General features: G+C 41.1%; 1 protein-coding gene across 4 annotated transcripts in view; it reads right to left on the minus strand.

The window, feature by feature from the left end:
- Positions 1 to 1,109: 1,109 nt before the first annotated feature.
- VGLL4 (vestigial like family member 4) overlaps positions 1,110 to 19,578 on the minus strand; it is a 179,760-nt gene continuing 161,291 nt past the window's right edge. For all 4 annotated transcript variants that reach the window (XM_025215153.1, XM_025215154.1, XM_006033381.3 and 1 more), the window contains 3 exons: positions 11,597 to 11,819; positions 7,381 to 7,504; positions 1,110 to 3,929 (listed from right to left, as the gene is read on the minus strand). In XM_025215153.1, the coding sequence (XP_025070938.1) occupies positions 3,661 to 3,929; positions 7,381 to 7,504; positions 11,597 to 11,819 (616 nt within the window). In that variant the 3' untranslated portion in view covers positions 1,110 to 3,660. The remainder of the gene's footprint in view (positions 3,930 to 7,380; positions 7,505 to 11,596; positions 11,820 to 19,578) is intronic.

Here is a 19,578-nt window from a genome sequence, read left to right on the forward strand (position 1 = left end):
CTCTTCCTCTCCTACTGTAAGGGGAAGTGGGAAGCAAAAGAACAGCTTCCCGTTGCCCCCTGTATGTATGGATATGTCATGCTACATTTTTATATCACTACAAAGTTCCCCATACACTATAGTGCCAAAAAGGTAACAAGCACCCATGGTCATAAAGAGATGCCACGTGGTTTTAAAGCAACTCGGATTTCAATGAGGACTTTTGTCATATGAGGTTCAATAATGAATTGTCATGTTTTAGAATAGTATGTGCAGTTTTGCGCACACACCTCTACAGCCTCTGCTGAAATTTCTCCCATTCAAGTGAAGAAGTTTTTGAGGTTCTTCTGAATTCTTTTACAATTAGGTAATAGCAAACATAATTTAGGGACGTTTCAAGTCAAATGAACTTTGACCTGCTAAAATCCCCTTAGTCCACATTTTCTAAGGTGGTGCTGTAATGCAACGTATCCTTGTCTCTATACTTAGTGCTGAGCAGTGCACAGCCTGGTTTCAGATACAACTGCTGTCAATGGAAAGTGTATGGAGGTAGTTTTGTACAGAACAAATACACTTCACAAATATGAGGAATAGGACAAAGTGGAAAGGAATGAAGACAATCGTTTCATAGTTCAAACAGTACAGAAACGTATGAATAGCTCTATTTTCTCTCACCCAAAGCAGTAACTGCTTAGTGGCTGTATTAGAAACATGAACAGCTGCTTTAACCCTCCTTAGGAAGGATACTGGAAGATCTTTCAATGACTCGATCAATGGGAATTCTGCCAACAATGTTTCAATGGCATTTTTACCCATACTGGAAGCAGAGAGAGCTCCCAAAGCTGTTGGTATTTTCAGAACTTCTGCTGCAGCAACAAGGCTCTTTGATGGCTCCAGTGGACTCCATTCCTTGTCAGGCATTACCCAGTAACTGCTCTGCCTCACAAACAAGCGCTAGAATGGAGGCTGCTACCATTAGTTACTTGGTCTCCAAGTGCAGAGACCATCATGAGGACAGAAGATCAGGGAAAATGGGGAGTGACCTGGCACTGTTTTCCCTCCCAGTAAACTGGGCCCTGTCCTGGGGAGATTTAGAGGGAGTAAGGTATAAATAAGAAGGATAAGGACACTGTGATTTAAGAGCACTTTATTGTTCTTTAAGGCTACTTTTAAAATACAAAAAAAAAGATGGCCTGCCAAACCTTTTTTTTTCCCCAGGTGAAACAAGGCCACAAAAGAACGGTATATTACAGATTAAAAGATTCTCTCCACATCTGTAAAACTGAACTGTAGAGAACGTGGCTCTGTGAAGAAACTTCACTATGCGTTATTACAGTGAGTTTAGTTGATTTTCCTTTTACCTCCCCCAACCCTTTGGCTTAGTTGTGTTTAATGAATTTGTTCTACTGGACATAGCACATTAAATCTTTATTGCCTCCCAAATCCATTTACCTATCTCAGATAAGTAAATGAGACCTTGTAAAACAGCTATTACTGAACATATTAACTTTAAAAATATTATCTTGTGTTTACAAAGAAACGTAGGAGTCACATTTTCCACAGAGTCCATCTACAGTATTAGTATTTACTGTTATAATGCTCAGTAGCCTGTAGCAATAACAAACTAGTGGCTATTAATGCTAATGCAGTGTTCTCATAGAATAACTGTGTTCCTGCACTTTTACTGTATTACAGACAAATCTACAACAAAAAAAGATCAACTTTTTTCTCCAAACAAAAAAAAAAAAAAGAATGATTACAATAAAGGAAAGGGAAAAATTAAATAGCTACATATCATTAACAAATTAATTGTTCCTCAAAAAATACCTACAAATTTCTCTGTACATTCTTTACGCACAGCGTAACGATGGTCTTAAAGTTACCTATATAAAAAAGTGTTCTTTTAATAATCCAAGTGTAGGGTACTGAATGCCAAAGCAGTTAAGCGTTGACTACCCAGTAAAATGGTAGTGAAATGTGTAAAACTGGGGGCCTTAGGGTTTTTTTTTCTTTTTTTGCTTTAAAAAAAAATTAATGGAAAAATTGAGCAGCCATCTCCTTTGCATGAGTCCAAGCCAGTCCCCTGATCTCTTCTACCCTGTGCCTTTTTCAAATTAAATAGCTTAACATAAAAAAGGGGAAAAAAAGGAAAAAAAAGCCACAATGGACCCAATACTGTAACACAGTCCATAATACATCACATGTAGTTCATTTTCCAACTAGTCATAACTTTCCATACTGAACCAGTCTTTTCAGGTAAACCCAGTATAAAAAAGATCTAGCTGTAACTGTACTGGGATGATGGAATGTATGGGGGGAGAGTAGTTATATTTAACAAAAAAAAAGAAGAGAAGCTCTTTAGTATTAAACACAGCTGTTTTTATGCCTGCCTCTATTACCTAATTTCTAGTTAGTAGCTATTAATATAGCAAATGATAATAAATGCGATAATACCTGTATAACATTTTCTAATGGAGGAATGTATGCTGCCTTGGCATAGGTTTGAGTAAGCTTAAACATTAAAGATCATATTTCACAAACTATAACAATCTGTTGTCCAGCCAAGATATTTAAAGTTAGAAGTTTCCATAGCTAGCTATCATTGGATTACACAGACTTAAGTTTGAGAAAGCAACTTCATGTTAAGCAGACAATGCTGCAACATTAATGATTACTCAGTCATGCGCAAAGCTGTAGCATCCTGTACCACACATCATATATTTCTAAACTGCTTCATTTGAGGCCGTCCTGAGGCTGTCCTCTTTTTGCTGGCTGCTACTAAAGTGAATATCAAATACAAATATCATACAGTACAACTGTACCAGCAGTAAGTATATCTAGGACTGTTACTGACAAAAATAAACTAATTCTGAAGAAAAGCTAATAAGTATTATGGTTCTTACTGTCTATACATTAATAGATACCAGCTATTTTTTTTGTAAAACATGCATCTTTAAGCACTATTGAACCCTCCAACTTCAACTCTATTCTAACAAACTGCAGTGTTTAGGAAACAGTTAAATGCCCGTGTTTTGTAAATTATGCAGTCCAGTTGCAAGCACTAAACACCTGAAGTCTAAAGAGAGAAAGACCTATAACCTGTATGAGACTTCCCCTTCTAAAGCTGTTTTGCTTTAAGAAAATAATCAAGCAGATAAAAATGTCATCCTTAAACCTTTTTTTCAGCAGTTTGCCCTCAGAATATTAATGTCTTGCATAAAGTTGCCATGCAACTTTAGTCCTCCTCCAATAGTGCAAATCATACATGACAGTTCTTTTCAAGTATATACATACAAAAGTACTTCACAGAAAGAAAGAAAAAGGCAATGAAAGCAAACCAGACAAATTCTAGTCTCAAGTAGCTAACAAAAGCAAAAACATTTGGGTCAAACAACTACGTGTAATGGCTTTTCTGTGGATTAGCGTGCATATATTTTAAAGGGGCAGCAGATTTTCATCAGAGGTTTCTTTGGTAACCGAGGCAGGGAAAAAGGATGCACTACATCAGACAAATCTTTATAAAATAGTTCCTGCTATCGCCTTTAGGGCACCCTTGACAAATACCAAGTCAGTACACAAAAATGTGTTGAAAACTAATCTCTCCTTCCCCAACACTATTCGTTAAGCACTGTTCAAAGCTCAGTCAAACCATGCAAATTCACAAACATGATGGTCTTCCCTTCATGAGACTACAGAGGGTGAGTGATTGTGATTGATCATGTGGGAAGAAGGGGAAGACTGGCCCCGCCTTGAAGCAGACTCAGGACTGCTAGACACTCCATCCTTTGCAGCTTTAATTTGAAGCCATGTATCCCCAAGTGCTTTGGCAAAGTGGTCATCAACCGATCCTGTGATGGAGACAGAGTTTGCCACTGGCTCAGGCTCTTTGTAATTCTTGCCAAGGCTTCTGCGGAAATGCTCTTCCACCACTGGATCACAGGCAGTGGTAGCTAGAGGGGGAGAACAGGTAGGAAAAATCAATTATTTCAATGCAGAATCCAGGTGCTACAGGCTTCAGGGTCCTCTTTCCTTCAGTTACCCTACAGCTGATCTAGATCTGTTTGTTTTTTTCTCCTGGGTTTTTCACATTGTTTTGTTCTAGAAAAGGGGAGGCTGTGAATACCCATAAATGAGAGATTAGTAATGTTAGTAATACCAACCACTGCAACAGAGGCAGGTCAAAGTTGAAAATAATTCTCTCTTATTATGTTCCAAAGTGTTTGCTGTTTCAAAGTTTATGCAAATGACATGCTAAGGTGTTTTACTTTTAACATCCTAAAAATCTGCCAGTTTCCCATTCCATGTCATTATAACCTGCTGAGTCCCTGCTTGCTACTGAAAGGATTCACTATGTTCTTTTCAAGCAAATGGTATGCCAAGTATAGATACACCCCAAAGAAATGAAGAGAAAACATTTTCTGGAAGTGCTTAACATTAATCTGGCAGCGATTCCAATGAAAAGACTTTTTCAGGGGATTCTGCATTTTGCTAGAAGCCAGGATTGGAAGCAAACTGTCAGTCTGACTAAACAGTGTGACATGGCCTAAGGAACCCAAATCCTGTTGCCTTTCCACGAGACTTAGGTAATTTTGAAAGTGTTGCTCGTGTGTACAGGCTGTAAGAGGGAATGAAAGATTGTGCTCTGGACGGTGGTGTGATGGGGAACAGGCTTGCACCACTGGGAAAGAAAGTATCAAGTTTTCAACAAAAAATTCTAATTGGAATTAAAGTTAAAACCTGTACTGGAGGAAAGCTCCAGCCCATCTGCAAAGTGGGAGTATAGCAATCACCCTCCACTTAATAGTTTCATAGTAGTTAGGGGTCAGAAGGGACCTAAATAGATCATCTAGTTTGACCCCCCCGCCACTGGCCGGAGCACACGCTGGGATCCCATGACCCCGGACAGGTGTTCATCCAACCTCCTTTTTAATTTACCCACGGTAGGAGCGAGGACCACTTCCCTAGGAAGTTGGTTCCAGATCCTAGCCACCCTAACAGTGAAATAGTGCCTCCTAATCTCTAACCCGAACCTATTCTCCAGCAGCTTCTGGCCATTATTCCTTGTTGCCCCAGGTGCTGCTGGGGGGAATAGGACCCTTCCTATTTGCTGCTGATCTCCCCCTAACAAGTTTGTAGGCAGCCACCAAATCTCCCCTCAGCCTCCGTTTGCTGAGGCTGAACAGGTTCAGTTCCCACAACCTCTCCTCGTAGGGCCTGCCCTGTTGCCCTCCAACCAAGCGGGTGGTCCTCCTCTGAACCTTCTCAAGGCAGGCCACATCCTTCTTAAAGTGCGGTGCCCAGAACTGGACGCAGTACTCCAGTTGAGGCCGGACCAATGTCTCGTACAGGAGTATCACCTCTCTGGACCGGCTTGAGATGCATCTTTGGATGCACAACAAGGTGCGGTTGGCTTTGCTGGCTGCGGTCTGGCATTGGCGGTTCATGTTCATCTTGGAGTCAATAATGACTCCAAGATCCCTTTCTGCCTCTGTGCTCTCAAGGGGGGAGCTCCCCAACTTGTATGTATGCTGTGGATTCCTTCTCCCCAGGTGCAGCACCCTGCACTTACCACATTGAAGCCCATCCTATTACCATCCGCCCACTTCTGTAATCTGTCTAAATCTAATTGCAGCCTCTCTCTCTCCCTTCGAGCGTGCCTACCTCTCCCCACATCTTGGTGTCATTGGCAAACTTGGACAACGTGTTTTCCACCCCCTCGCCCAAGTCGCTGATGAAGATGTTGAACAGTGTAGGCCCCCAGGACTGAGCCCACTATTCACATCCCGCCAGGTCGAGTACGACCCGTCCACCACCCCTCTCTGGGTGCGCCGCATTAGCCAATTTCTGGCCCATCCAACTGTGTAGGCATCAATGCTGCAGTCGCTCAATTTATTAATGAGAATGGGGTGAGAGACTTAGTTTGACAGAGCAGCCAGTATGAGAACTTGGAAGGGAACCTGCTTTCTTGTGGATTCCAAGGCCTCCGAACAAGGCAGAAGCCTAAATCTTCTAAGGTGCATTAAGTAAAGGACCATACCCAAGATAAGAAAAACAGCACAGCTCAGAGTGGGCTGAGGGCAAAGATGACTCTGCAATGAAGGCGCGTGGCTTTATAAACAGAACCCTATCCTGGAAATCATTCAGCATATGAGAGGAAGTGGTAGAAGGAGTTTGGGATTTTATGGTGCTGGGTTTGCTATTGTTTAAATTGAAAACACACATCACTACCTACTTTGTTCTCTTCTCTGGTGTTTTAATTTTTTTTAAATTATCAAAAAGTGCTTCCACTCCATTGCTGCTTTTTGATAAATACGTAAAAATAGAACCTTCCTAGTTAAGCAATGACAAGAGACACAAATAAGCACGATAATGGAACTCTGTGCTTGCACAAGGGCCTGTCGATGTAGATTTAATTACAAAACGTGATTGGTTTTTGCTGTTTTTCATGCATTAGATCTGCAGATCAAACACAGCTAAAGAATGAGCTGAATTTTGTTCCATCCTTAAGATATACACAACTTTCCTCCAAGTTCCAATCAGAAGGCAGGGAAAAGTGGCACCACAGGCCACATCCAGATGTGCAGGGGTGTGCACCTACAGAGGCACAAGTAGTAGAGGTACAACTTTGTGCCACTACTTTGTGTCTCAGCACATACCCCTGCATGTGCACTTTCTTGCGGGACACTGTCTTGCTTTGGGTAAACTGCCCTTGTCAAGCTCCTCCCAGCTCCAAGTGTGCCAGGGCACAAATGGAGGAGAGGAGATGCTCTGGCTGGCACCCAGAGTGTCTCCTCGGAGGACCAAGCCTCTGCTTGTTCCACTGCATGGTATTGTAGCATGCACTACGCCACTTTTTTTTTCTGGGCATTTTTTGTCTTTGTTTTTTTGCTACTAGGAAACCCTGGTAGCATTTGTTTTGATTTGGGAGAGGCATGTTTTTGTAGGCATCTGATTTTTTCTGAACAAGTTAGTCTGTAAGGTGCTACCCTAACCTACCTTCTTGCCTGATTTCATACTAACTCAAATAACTACTTCTGAAATTCTAGTCAGATATGTTTTTGCACCACTGTAAAGACTCTTAGGTTTGCCTGGAAGCCCAGGATAAGTCTGCTCTGCTGACCGTTAGAAGAAAAGTTATTTTCATTTTGATAAAGTAATCAAAAGCAAACAGAGCCCAATAATTTTGTGGGGAAAATGATCACAATAAAAGTTTTACTTTTATTATATTTAAGGTGGAAATGCCAATTCATTACATAAGCTCTGAGACAATAGCAAGACAGGGCAAACTATACCATTTTTTCCAACAAAAATGACAGTTTTTAACTGTCTTTGGGGAATCTGGCTATAAATCCATGCAAGCCCAAAGCCTTGAAAAGGAAACAGTGTAGAAGCATAACTTACTGCTAGATGGTCTTCTATAACTTGTTGGCACCGCTGAACCACAGCCACTGTGGGCAATGGGGCAGTGTGAGAGATTACAGTTACGGTTGTTTGCAGAGGCACATGTGATTACAGATGGACGGTTCTGTGAGGAAAAAGAACACAACTGTCTTTCAACAGGGTCACTGAAACAAACACCAGCAGTTGTTTATCACACAATCACTTGAACAGCATATGTGAACTGAAATAAATTTAACCAGGTTCTCTATCAGCTGCAAGCAAATACACTGCATTACATACAAGATAAAAAAGCAATTCTCAGTGCCAGTAATCCCCAGTCTAATTCAGTGCAGTATATTAAACTGCAAGCAGCCAAATCCCACTCTGTACTTTGCACTGACAGCTTAAAATAAAAATGCAGGTACAGTTTTTTGTTATAGAACTTGAAAACTGTTTATGAAACTGGGTCCCCTGCACCTCTGCTAAAAATAAAATTACTATATAAAAATGACTGCTCTATGGAATGACCTGGCAACCTTTACAGCAGGTTTACTCATTTTAACCACCTTACAGCATGGTTATACCAGCTCTCACCCATTTTAAGACTCAAAGTATTCTCTTTCCAGACTGCTCCTTGATATGCATAATAAACATAGAAAGTCTTGGTTTTATAAGCACTATTTTCATTTTAGTGCATTATGGATTTTCAGTTCTGTGCACACAAACCCCAAATGAATACAGCATGCTTTGAGTAGTTATGAACTTAAAGTGTGCCCATAAAATTGCTTACCCAGCCTGATGAATTGTCAACTCTGTGTTGTGGCCACCAAACCACACTCTCCATATTGATATGAAATATGAAAGGTAACAAAAAACCAAACCAAACCCTGAGCAATATTGGAGCCATTATTTCCAATTCCTACAAATACAAGTGATCTTTTCCAAAATACTCTGTCACTAGGTACCTTCATTAAACTTTCCATAATAGATTTTAAACAGGTACATTCTAAGGTAGTATAACTTTTTCCACTTGATAATCAGATGACAAATAGGAACTTGTATAAAGTACTGATCCTGGTTTCTGCCTTAATGAAACCCATATACTTATACAAAAGTATTTAAAAACTTTTCATATATTTTTTACAATGAGAAAATCTCATCTTGTCATAGATAAATAAAATGAACACTGAGAATCTGCAACTTTAACACAAGTGCCCAGAGTTAGCCAAACATCTGTGAAGTTTTCACAGTGAACTGCAAAGAGTACATCATCTATCCTCAACACAAAGTCAATGGAACTGAAAAATACAAAGGGGAAGGGAAGGGAAGGGAAGGGAAGGGCTTGAATTGTTCAGCATTAGCTCTGCCTAAGCAAACTGAACAGAGATTTTGTTTCTTTGCAAGATCAAAGCTGTTAAGTCAAGTGTCAGCTACATAAAGTAAAATAAGTAGGATAGGATTTTTTGCATTATTTTTTCTAGATACAATAGGCAACAATACCATTTGAATTTTACTACTGTGGTAGCAAAGTCAAATGTACTTAAAGTAAACAAAATGGAAAAATGTTCCAGTTACTTGATTACTTTGCATCAAGGCACAAGGGTAAGAAATTTAATTTTACAGACATTTTACACGGCTGCATAGATGAATACAGGCATTCCTCGACTTACAACGTTTTGAGTTGCAATGTTTTGCACTTACAAGTTTTATAAATTGACACCCTGTTTCAACTTTATGATGTCAGTTTCAACTTTACAACACTTGTTCCAATGCAATGTCACGCCAGCAAGGAAATTTGCTGCATCGCTCATCTCCCTGGAGAACATCTGTCCAAACTTCCTTGGACACTTTCTTTAAGAAAGCAGACAGGACTCCAGAAAAAAACTGCAGCCAAGACTCCCAAGAAGACTCCAGCCAAGAACCCTTCAAAAAGTCCAACCAAGAGCCCTTCAAAAAGTCCAGCAAAGTCACCTCAAAGAAGTTCTTCCATATCAATATGACTGCTAATTACAATATAAATACATTAATGTAGCTATATTACTCATCCGTAATTTATCGAGTACAAAATTCTGGGGTATTTTTGGTGAAAATAGGGTATCATGCCTTAGTTCAGGAACCAACCCCCCCATTTATAACACTGTTTCTTATGAGAAAATTGGTTCTGAGTTGCAACGTTTTGACTTAACACGCGGTTTTCAGGAACCAATTGTGTCATAAGTCCGAGGACTGCCTGTACACTATTGGCTTTACCTGGCCCCAGGTGTGTTTCTCCAAAAATATTTATTTTATACATATACACACACTTATCTATGGCTACTCAGGCATACAATAGAAGGATGAATTTCCTTTTTGCATCATTTTTTGGACTTCACAAGAATGTCTGTTAACATTAGTAGGATTGGAATGTTTTTGTCACAGTGGTCCAGGAAATGTGTAAGCAGCAAGGGGTTTTTTGGTGATATCCTCTACTGAACCAAATGTATAGTTGGGAATGATAGTATACAAGCTTTGGGACAAAAAGTGCCCTCCTCAGGTCTGCATTAACACTGTCTAGGCTTCTTCCACATTGTGCAAATACAGGAGAGGCTACAAATAATTTAGTAACAGTGACTATAATTGCTGATCACCAGTGCACTAGTCCAAACCCAGTGTTTTTTCCTACAACTCCTCTTTGGAAACAGCAGCAGATACACTTTATGTAGAATATTAAGACAGGTTTCAACCTAAGGTACAATCACTTTAGAGCTTCCAGTTTTCCATATACATTATTAGTCCTACTTGATTTCTGTACTATTATCTTAGCAAGGTCTCACTTCACCATCTTATTTCCTCAAGAAACTAAACTGCAACCCAGCTCAATACACCAAAAAAAAAAAGAAGAAAAAGCTGGCTAAGGTCAGAGTCCAGTACAACCACTTTCCAAAACAAACCCAGCAGTGCGGCAGGCTGAGAAACAGCAGCAGTACTATTAAAGAGTACGTATGTTGTCAAATGGAAGGCTGTCACTTCCTCTCATCACTGAAAAAACTGTTGAGAGGCAGAAAAGAACTGTTGTGTATGGAACAATAGCAAGATAGCAGCAATCTGAGGGTAAATTGGTCATTTCTACTCAGATAAAAGCGAAAAAAGAATAGCCTTGGTTGGACATATACACAAGAGCTGTAGGCAAAGGACTGTACTGCTGAACCTTAAAAGAGGTTGAGGGAAAAAACAATATTCTAGCCATTGGCATACTTTGCTGATCTATCTGAAAGCTTATTTGCAAGCTATATTGGGAAAACCCTTGGAAATTATGACAAATGGAAATTTTCCCCTATCTGAAAGATGCCTCCACCTCTTTGCAGTCAACCATGGTAAGGAAGGAAGAGGTGTCTGCGTGTGTATCTCAGCTGAACTTCCCACACGGAAGCTTGCTGCAGCCTCTAGTATGTTGCTGCCCAAACAAAAAACCCTGACTTTTCATCCTCTTCAGTTCTGAAAAGGAACATAATGTTTGATATCTATAGGATCCTGGAGGATTATTTAGCATGCAATACAAACCACCTTTCTGCAGAACTGTAGGGATTGTTTAAATGAAGTGGACACTGCACACCACATGGGGGAAAAAGTCCCACTACAACACCATACCAGCAGGGCTATACCACTGCTTAAGATCTTGCCTTATGCCATCTCCTTCATTTGGGTTGGAAAGTGAAACTATTATAGAGAAAGAAGACCCCTTCAGTACTGTTTGGTACTGTTTTATAAAAGAAACAATGATAGAACATACTCCCTGTTCAGTAGCAGGGTGAGAGATTTTCAAAGATAAAAAAGTATGGCTAACTGTCCTTGTACCTGTGAGATGTCACCAGTTGCAATCTATTGGGGCCCTGCTAAACCGCATCTGGGGCAAAGTGAACCAGGTGTTTCAGCAACCTTGCATTTCTAACTTAAACATGCACATTAACTAGCTGATCAAAACATAAAATAGGTGAGTTATTGAGGAATGAGTTTAGGAGGACTTATACTTCAAAACAGCTGGCCAATTTTCCGCATGAAACGCACTGAAACACGATAGCTCCGTATCTTTAAAAAATTGTGAAACTAAATAAATAATAGGTTTTGCCTGAATAATGTTTTCGCCTACCTATTGTCATTCACCACATATTCTGTTTATGTCTGGGAAGTCATCAGTGTGAGTGTACAGCAAGGCTTCCTACAAGCACTAGAGTCTCTTGTCAATCTAGAAGCCAAGTACCTGCTGCCGTTCCAGAGAAGTCAGCGTGGGCGTGATGCCGACTGTTCGGGTTGCATCCATGCTATTTTTGGTCAGTGCTAGAGGTTGATCCATGGTCAGGCTTGGGATTGAGGCATACATGTGATTGGCATGAAGGCTCATTGTTGGCGCAGCAGCCCGTTCTATTGGGCTGCGACTCCTTTCTCTGTGCTCCTTCCGATAATCCCCATTAGCAGTCTTGTTTCTATTAAGTGAAAAAGAAAAAAAGCCAGACAGTTATTTTACCACCAGGTGACAAAACTCTGAAGAAGGACCTGGCTGTCCTATAATAACGGAAATAGGATTTACAAGGTAGAGGCCTTCTGAAAAACACTACGGGATATGGCATGCTCCTTCGTTCTGAAAGAAAAGGTATGGAAAGTTCAACAATGTATTATTCCCTGTCTGTCCAACCATTTCCCTCCAAACACATGCTTTTATACGCAAGTGATTTATGCTTCCAACCAGTCAGCTAACATCCTGTCTCATTTTTCACTAGACTTTTTTTTAGATATTCATCTAAAGGCATTAAGTGTTGAATCATCCTGTCCTGACCATGCTTTGTTAAGGGCAGAAATGTCCCAATTTAGAATACCGAAAAGCTTATTCTGCCCTAGTAATAGTAGTGCTTTTTTCTAAACTGTGCTAGTCTTAGAAGAATGTGTTCAGACTAAAAGACACCAGGTGACACTAGTAAAAAAAATAGTAATCTACCAAAGGAAAAAAGCTTACATGAAACAAATGAAACAATAGAATACACTGTGGGGGGTTTTTGGTCTCAAATACACGCACTTTCTTTCACCCCCAGATGAATTTCCCTTAAAAGATGAATTTCAGTCTACTGATGAACAGTAAACCTGAATAGATACACTCACCATTTCTTTTGCTGTTAAAATGATATTGCTTTTTTTTTTCCCTTTTAAACTATATTTAAGAGAGCTATATCAGATTTTTTCACAGGCCAAGTAAACAGTCAAAACCTTCAAGAGATGGGACAAATAATTGTACTCCTCTTAAACTGCTGAATGCAATAGGTTATAACCACAGATATGTCCAAACATTTATTTGATTGGCAATCTTGAAAATCCCAGTATTGTTTAAGTAGTATCAAGCCCCAGCATGATAATGCGGTAGTGGTGTGTCATGCTTAGTTCATCTTGTGTGTCAGGAATGAAAGAGATGCATGGCTTTGTGAAAAAGCAGCAAAAGGCAGTATGAGTAAGAGCAGAACATAGAGAATAAGGCTGCCAAATACTCAGTTTGGACAGCCATTAAGGAAATCCATTTAAGTAGTTCTCCCATCCTTAGCTCACTCCATCATGATACAGGACTGACTTTACAATAATGCTGGTGTGAAGAGAGAACAACTTCTATAATGCTAAAATTGTTAAAAAAAAAAAAAAAAAAAAAAAAGATGTATACAATATTATTCAGCATTTAAATTGCCACTCAGTTAAGATGTCACTGCACATTTGAGACAGGCAGCATGTCACCCTAATAAATAAATACAGGTCTGGTACAGCTCACATGGAAAGGAAAACAACAACTGGAAAATACAAAGTTATTATATTGTATTGCAAAGCATCCAGGGGGTGGGAGATGCTACACAATTATATAGATCAAGTGAGGGAACACCTTGAGAGGCTAGACATCCATAAGTCCACAGGCCTGGACAGAATGCACTGGAAAGTCCTGAAGGAGCTGGCAGACATCATAGCATGGCCTATGACTAAGATATATGAGGACTCGTGGTGCTTGGGAGAGGTACCAGAGGACTGGAAAAGAGCCAACGTGGTCCCAATCTTTAAGAAAGGAAGGAAGGAAGATCCAGGAAATTACAGGCCAGTTACAGGCCAATCAGTCTGACATCCATCCCCCTGGAAAGATCCTGCAGAAAATTATCAAAAGTTCCATCAGCAACAGGCTAACGGAAGGCAAGGTGGGCGGACCAAAACCTAAAAGTGCAGGGTGCTCTACCTTGGGAGGAAAAACCAGCATCATACTTACCAGCTCAGCAGTGCTGAGCACCACAACCGAAAGAGACTTGGGGGTCTTGTTTGACCACAAAATGAATATGAGCCACCAATGCGATGCTGTGGCTGGCAAAGCAACCCAAACTCTGGCATGCATCCACCAATGCATTTCAAGCAAAACCAGGGATGTCATCCTCCCACTCTACTTGGCCTTAGTGAGGCCACAGTTGGAGTACTGCATCCAGTTTTGGGCCCCGCACTTCAGGAGGGACGTGGATAAGCTTGAGAGTCTAAAGGACAGCCACTCACATGAACAAGGGCCAAGAGTAAGCCTCATGAGGAGAGGCTGAGGGACATGGGACTCTTCAGCCTAGAGAAGGCTCAGGGGGGACTTGGTGGCAACCTATAAGTATCTAAGGGGGGGGTGCACCAGGATCTGGGAGAACAGTTGTTCAACAGGGCTCCCCAAGGGATAACAAGGTCTAATGGCCACAAACTTCTGGAAGGCCGATTTAGACTAGACATAAGGAAAAACTTCTTTACAGTCCAAGTGTCCAGGGTCTGGAACAGATTCTGCCCCCAAAGATGGTGCAAGCTCCTACTCTGGACTCTTTCAAAAGGTGTTTGGATGCTTATCTTGCTGGGATCATTTGACCCCAGCAGACTTCCTGCCTATGGCAGGGGGGCTGGACTCGATTTTGTGAGGTCCCTTCCAGTCTCTAATGTCTATGAAATCTATGAAACTGAATGCTTCATGTGGAGAAAGGAAAAGCATTGCAGCAAAAATCCAGTGAGTTGTATCTAGCACTGTCTTAAGCCTGCAAATAATGTGGAGCCCTATAATTTTAGTTTGCCTTTATCTTTCCTATTTAAGACAGAGAAGACTCATTTGTTACACCTTAGCTATAAATCAAGAAACCTGCAAATCACCATTATCATATCAATTCCCTTTCAAGTAACAAAATGACATTGGAAAGCTTGACAAATCTCTTCCCTGGTAGGATTGTTCCAAGAGCTACATATTGGTTTGAAAAACTGAAAATTTTCTGCTTAGCATACCTGTTGCTTTGATAATGTAAATACTTTATCTGAGATTCTAATTCCTTAGAAGACATAACTAGATTTATGGACCTCACATGAGCATGTGATGCTAAACTAGTAGTAACACCAGGGAACGTACAGATCATGGATTCTATTCAATCCACAACAAAGGGTGACAGCTTGTCAAAATGTTGCGGTGTGATATTGGACCACAGGGTAAAGCTGTAGATAGAACTAAAACAGTGAGACACAGTGTTCCCCTGCATCAGTTATAGCAAATCCAGATGAATAAAATACAGTACATCCATATATGTCAGAATCAAAAGAATAAAAACCAGTCTGTTAAAGACTAAGAACTGGAAGAAGTCTCCTGGTCCATCAAGTCCAGTCCCCAGAACTGACAGAATCCTTCGTACAAAAGAGTGCATGAGATGGTCTGGCCCAGCACATCTGAGTTCCAGGACCAACACATTTCAGTCAAACTCCAACCTCTAGTTGTTGTTAATGTCCAATATTTCAGAGGAAGGTGAGGAAGAACCCAGAAGCAAAATAATGCATTATTGGGGGTGGGGTGGATTTCCTGACCCCTGCAGTTGACCTGCAAAAGACCTCAAACATGGATTGCCAGATACCTCCTGCACAGAGATCGAGTTTCTTTGGTATCCCCATAATGGGGATACTACATACCTGAGACCATATATCACATGCTCTGATTATTGGTCAAGAACTCCTCTCTCCTATCATGCTGTATATTCCATAAACTTGTTAGTTTCTGTGTTGATGCAGTTCATTGACAGTTTCATTGTAAGTAATCAGCAGAGGAAAACAATCTGGATTTAGTCATCTCTAATATGAGGGCAATGGGAGTCCAAACAAGTAATTACATTAGTGGATCAAAATTGAAAATGATTATAACAATTCATTCTTAGATTTATTTAGATGTGTAGTTAATAGGAAAACAGCAGTAATATAATGTTGGCATAAATACTTTTTAGCTGGATCAGAAACCTGAATTCAGAACTTCAGGAAAGTTTGGGTCCAAAAAGCAATGGAAAAAAAAAAAAATCACAGAGTTTGACAAGTATTTCTCATTAGTTTAGAATATGAATTTCTATATTTAAATAAATCCTAATTTCTCTTTTTTAATATTTGCTCTGTTTTAGAGGAGGCAAGAGAACAGAAGTTGCTTATTAATAGTATTTCAGCTTAACATCATGTGGTACATGCTACCGGGCAGCCAACAGCCTGTTGCTTGGCTTTGCAGCTGCAGTGTTTTAGACATGCCAATATCTTGGCATGAAAGTGAAGGCTAAAGGCAACTTGGATTTCTTCTGATAAGAAAATGGGGAGTAGGGGTAGGGGGGCGCTAAACACAATGGAGAGCTAAGAGCTATTTAAGCAAAAGGACAATGCGGGCACAAAAATAAGTAAATATAAACAGACCATGAATTTTAGGCTGAAATTAAGGTTTGTAACCCTTCAAGGAATACATTTTGAAAGACAGCCTTTCAGTAGCATTTATATTCATACTGATCTAACTCATTTTAAGACAATCTAATAAATAAGACTGTATGGCATAGCTGTCCACAATAGAAGACTGACCTCAATAACCCAGGATGTTTTTTCTGGTCCCATGTTCCTTCTAACATTTTGGAAGGTTATTTATATCCGTCCTAGCTCGTGTACATGCAGGCATAAGTTAGCTGAACCTTCCTCTAAAAGTTCACATTACAGGGCTGGACACATCCTATATACTCATATCCTACCTGCCAAGGGTGCAGCTACCCTTTTGGTAGCAGGATTAGTACTGGGCAAATGTCAGAATTAGTTTCTTACTCTCAACTACTCTAGGAACTGGTTTGTGGCAGACTATGGAAGTATTTGTCTATCTTTCCTGGACCTCTGTGCAGAAGAGATTTTAACTTACCCTTATATCTAGCTTTTTTGACTCTATGCTCCAAACTTCTGTGGACAGGCTACAGATATGTTGGATAAGCTGTTCCTGTCTGCAGCTAAATTGTTTACGTAGTGGATGAACATTCATCAAGAGGTTGGATGGCATTCTGGAAAGTTTTTTTTTTCTTTTTGAAATGCAGGACTGAAAGGGTGGAAGACTGGACACATACTGAATGTAGCCACTGTTGCAGATTCAGTGTCGCAAAACCAGTGCCTTTGGCATTATAGGAGAAAAGGCAAGGTTTGCTGGGATCACAGCCATCCAGATGCGGGAGATTCAGCAGTGGTTCAAAAATGTATGCGTGAAGAAAGAATTTCTTAGAGCTACATCAAGAAGCTTGTCTCACCCTTCCCATATTAGAACACTCAATCAACAGAATCAAAACCAGTTTCTGGAAGCTGGCTACTCCAGACTGCCACCAGGTCATTGCAAACCAGTTTGGAAATGACAAGTAAATTGTTGGGCTGTTGAAGCTTATTAAGTGATTCATTCTCTGGCAAAAATGCCCCAGCTTTCAGGGAATAGGGTTCCTGAATTGTGCTTGCTCCAGCTGATTCTGACAGCTTTTACTATAAAGGGTGCTGCTTCTCCAATCAGCTGCACAAGACAGTGATGTGCTCCAGCTGAGTGGAGAAACAGCACTCTTTGAAGTAAAAGCCACAGCAAACAGTTGCACAGATGAGCCTTCACTCTTCAATCTGTTGTGAATGAAGTGGGTTGCAAGGCACTTAAACAGGAATGATCCAGGCTCTACTGCACCAGCATGGTAAGTGTTTTCCATGCCAGTGGTGGGATTCAATCTAAACCAAGGAGATTTTTCGTTGTCTGGAGACTGACCTGAGGGTAGCTATTCTCAAGCAGCAAACCTTTAAAAGCCGATTTGAATTGGCAATTGTGAAACAAATCATCCACAGACTGGATTGTGGTAAATATGGTTTAAACAGGGACTATGGATTCTTATCCCATTACCTGGATTAGTTCTTGTGACTCCTTTGTTCCTATGGGTTTACTGCCTGCATGTTTGCCTCTCCCAGTATTGCCCAGTTCTGCTTTTGTATTCAAATTTCTCTCTTATATACAGCTTTGTGCACATCCTTTCACAGCATCTGATGAAGTGAGCTTCAGTCCACAAAAGCTTATGCTATGTATGGAACAAGGCACACACATACACCCCCCAGTTTGGTTAATCCAGTGCTGTAGCAACAAAGTTTGCCACCCAGGGCAAAGCCCACAGTGGCAGGCCACCCTTGTCCCACACACAAATTCGGGAGGTACTTGACACCCCCCCCATGCTTGCCCAAGAGTGCATGCAGTGGCAGGAGCTGCCCTTCCCCCATTCCCTGCGTGTAACCCCCACCCCAGACAAACCACTCACAGCTCTGTCCTGTGCCCCACCCCAGCTGGGCAGTGCCTGTTGGCACCCCTTCGCTTTGGCACCTGGGGTGGTCGCCCTGTTCGCTCCCCCCTCCCCCCTTGCTATGGCACTGGGTTACTCTATAAGGTATAAATCTATCCTGCCTTCTACTTGACTTCAGACTAACATGGCTAACTGTGTCTTTGTCAGTGAACAAAGAGGTTAATAAGTTCCCAAAAGGTAGTTCCAGAAAGTCCAAGTACATTCCTGGGCAAGGCAACCTACTAGAGAACCTGCTGAATTAAAAGCTTGCAAGTGTAACCAATAAGTGAAGGAAAATTAACTGACTGCTGAACTAGGATGCAGAGGCTTGCTAGTAGTAGCATGCATCCTCCTCTTTCTATGCCACTCTAGCCAATTTCCCACGAACAAACAAAACAAGGACAAGGAGTTCTCCAGCAACCGTATCATTACATTAGCATAGCAGTCACAAAACAGTACTGCAAACATACAGTCCTGCTTTCTAGGCTTCCAACTCTTATGTGATTTCACTTTTTGTAACATGTAATGGATGATAGTTTGAAAGATTAACAAATTGTGTGCTCAAGTTGCTTTTTTCCTCCTATTTGGCTTTCATCTTGGATGACACGTAGTCATGGGAAGGCTCCATCTAAGAGGAACAGGAGGGCTATTCCGTAAGCGGGCTGTAGCTTAGCCTCATTCTCACCTGAAGCTAAAACACTTCACTAACACAGTCGCATAACTAAGCGAAGGGGGGGAAACTGTCCCAGGTGCCAACTTGGGGGCAGCGAATAGGAGCAGGGGCAAAACTGTGGTGGCTGATGGCAGCTGTGTGTTCACATTCATGATTGCAGCCAGAAACCAGAAGTCAGAGCTTCCACTTTGCCCAGACCACAAGTGCTACCTAATACGATAATTGGCATTAACACAGAAACCTCTTCGTATTAAAACAATGAAAACAAGACAAAAATGAACACAAAAGACAGCACTTACCATGCTACAGAACCAGTTCCTGATCCAGAGCTGTTCTCTCTCCCAAGCAGTTCTTCAGGTTTATCCCCAACCATCTGCACCAGGATCTGGGAGAACAGTTGTTCAACAGGGCTCCCCAAGGGATAACAAGGTCTAATGGCCACAAACTTCTGGAAGGCCGATTTAGACTAGACATAAGGAAAAACTTCTTTACAGTCCAAGTGTCCAGGGTCTGGAACAGATTCTGCCCCCAAAGATGGTGCAAGCTCCTACTCTGGACTCTTTCAAAAGGTGTTTGGATGCTTATCTTGCTGGGATCATTTGACCCCAGCAGACTTCCTGCCTATGGCAGGGGGGCTGGACTCGATGATCTTGTGAAGTCCCTTTGAGCCCCTAATGTCTACAAAATGTATGAAATCTATTTACAGGCTTGGCAGGATTCGATTTTTATCGGTAAACGTCACTAAACAGTGAGTTCACCTCACAGTCACAGATTGACAAAAAATATTTGTATCGTTAATCATCAAAATTTATAGCAAAGGGACATAAGAAAACATGATGGCTGATGGACTGTAATGACAAGGGGAGCCATCTTACAGAACCGTGCTGACAGCAGTTTGGATAGCAACTCCCAGAAACCCTAGAG

The sequence above is a fragment of the Alligator sinensis genome, unplaced genomic scaffold, assembly GCF_000455745.1.
Source record: "Alligator sinensis unplaced genomic scaffold, ASM45574v1 scaffold1224_1, whole genome shotgun sequence".
NCBI lineage: Eukaryota > Metazoa > Chordata > Crocodylia > Alligatoridae > Alligator > Alligator sinensis.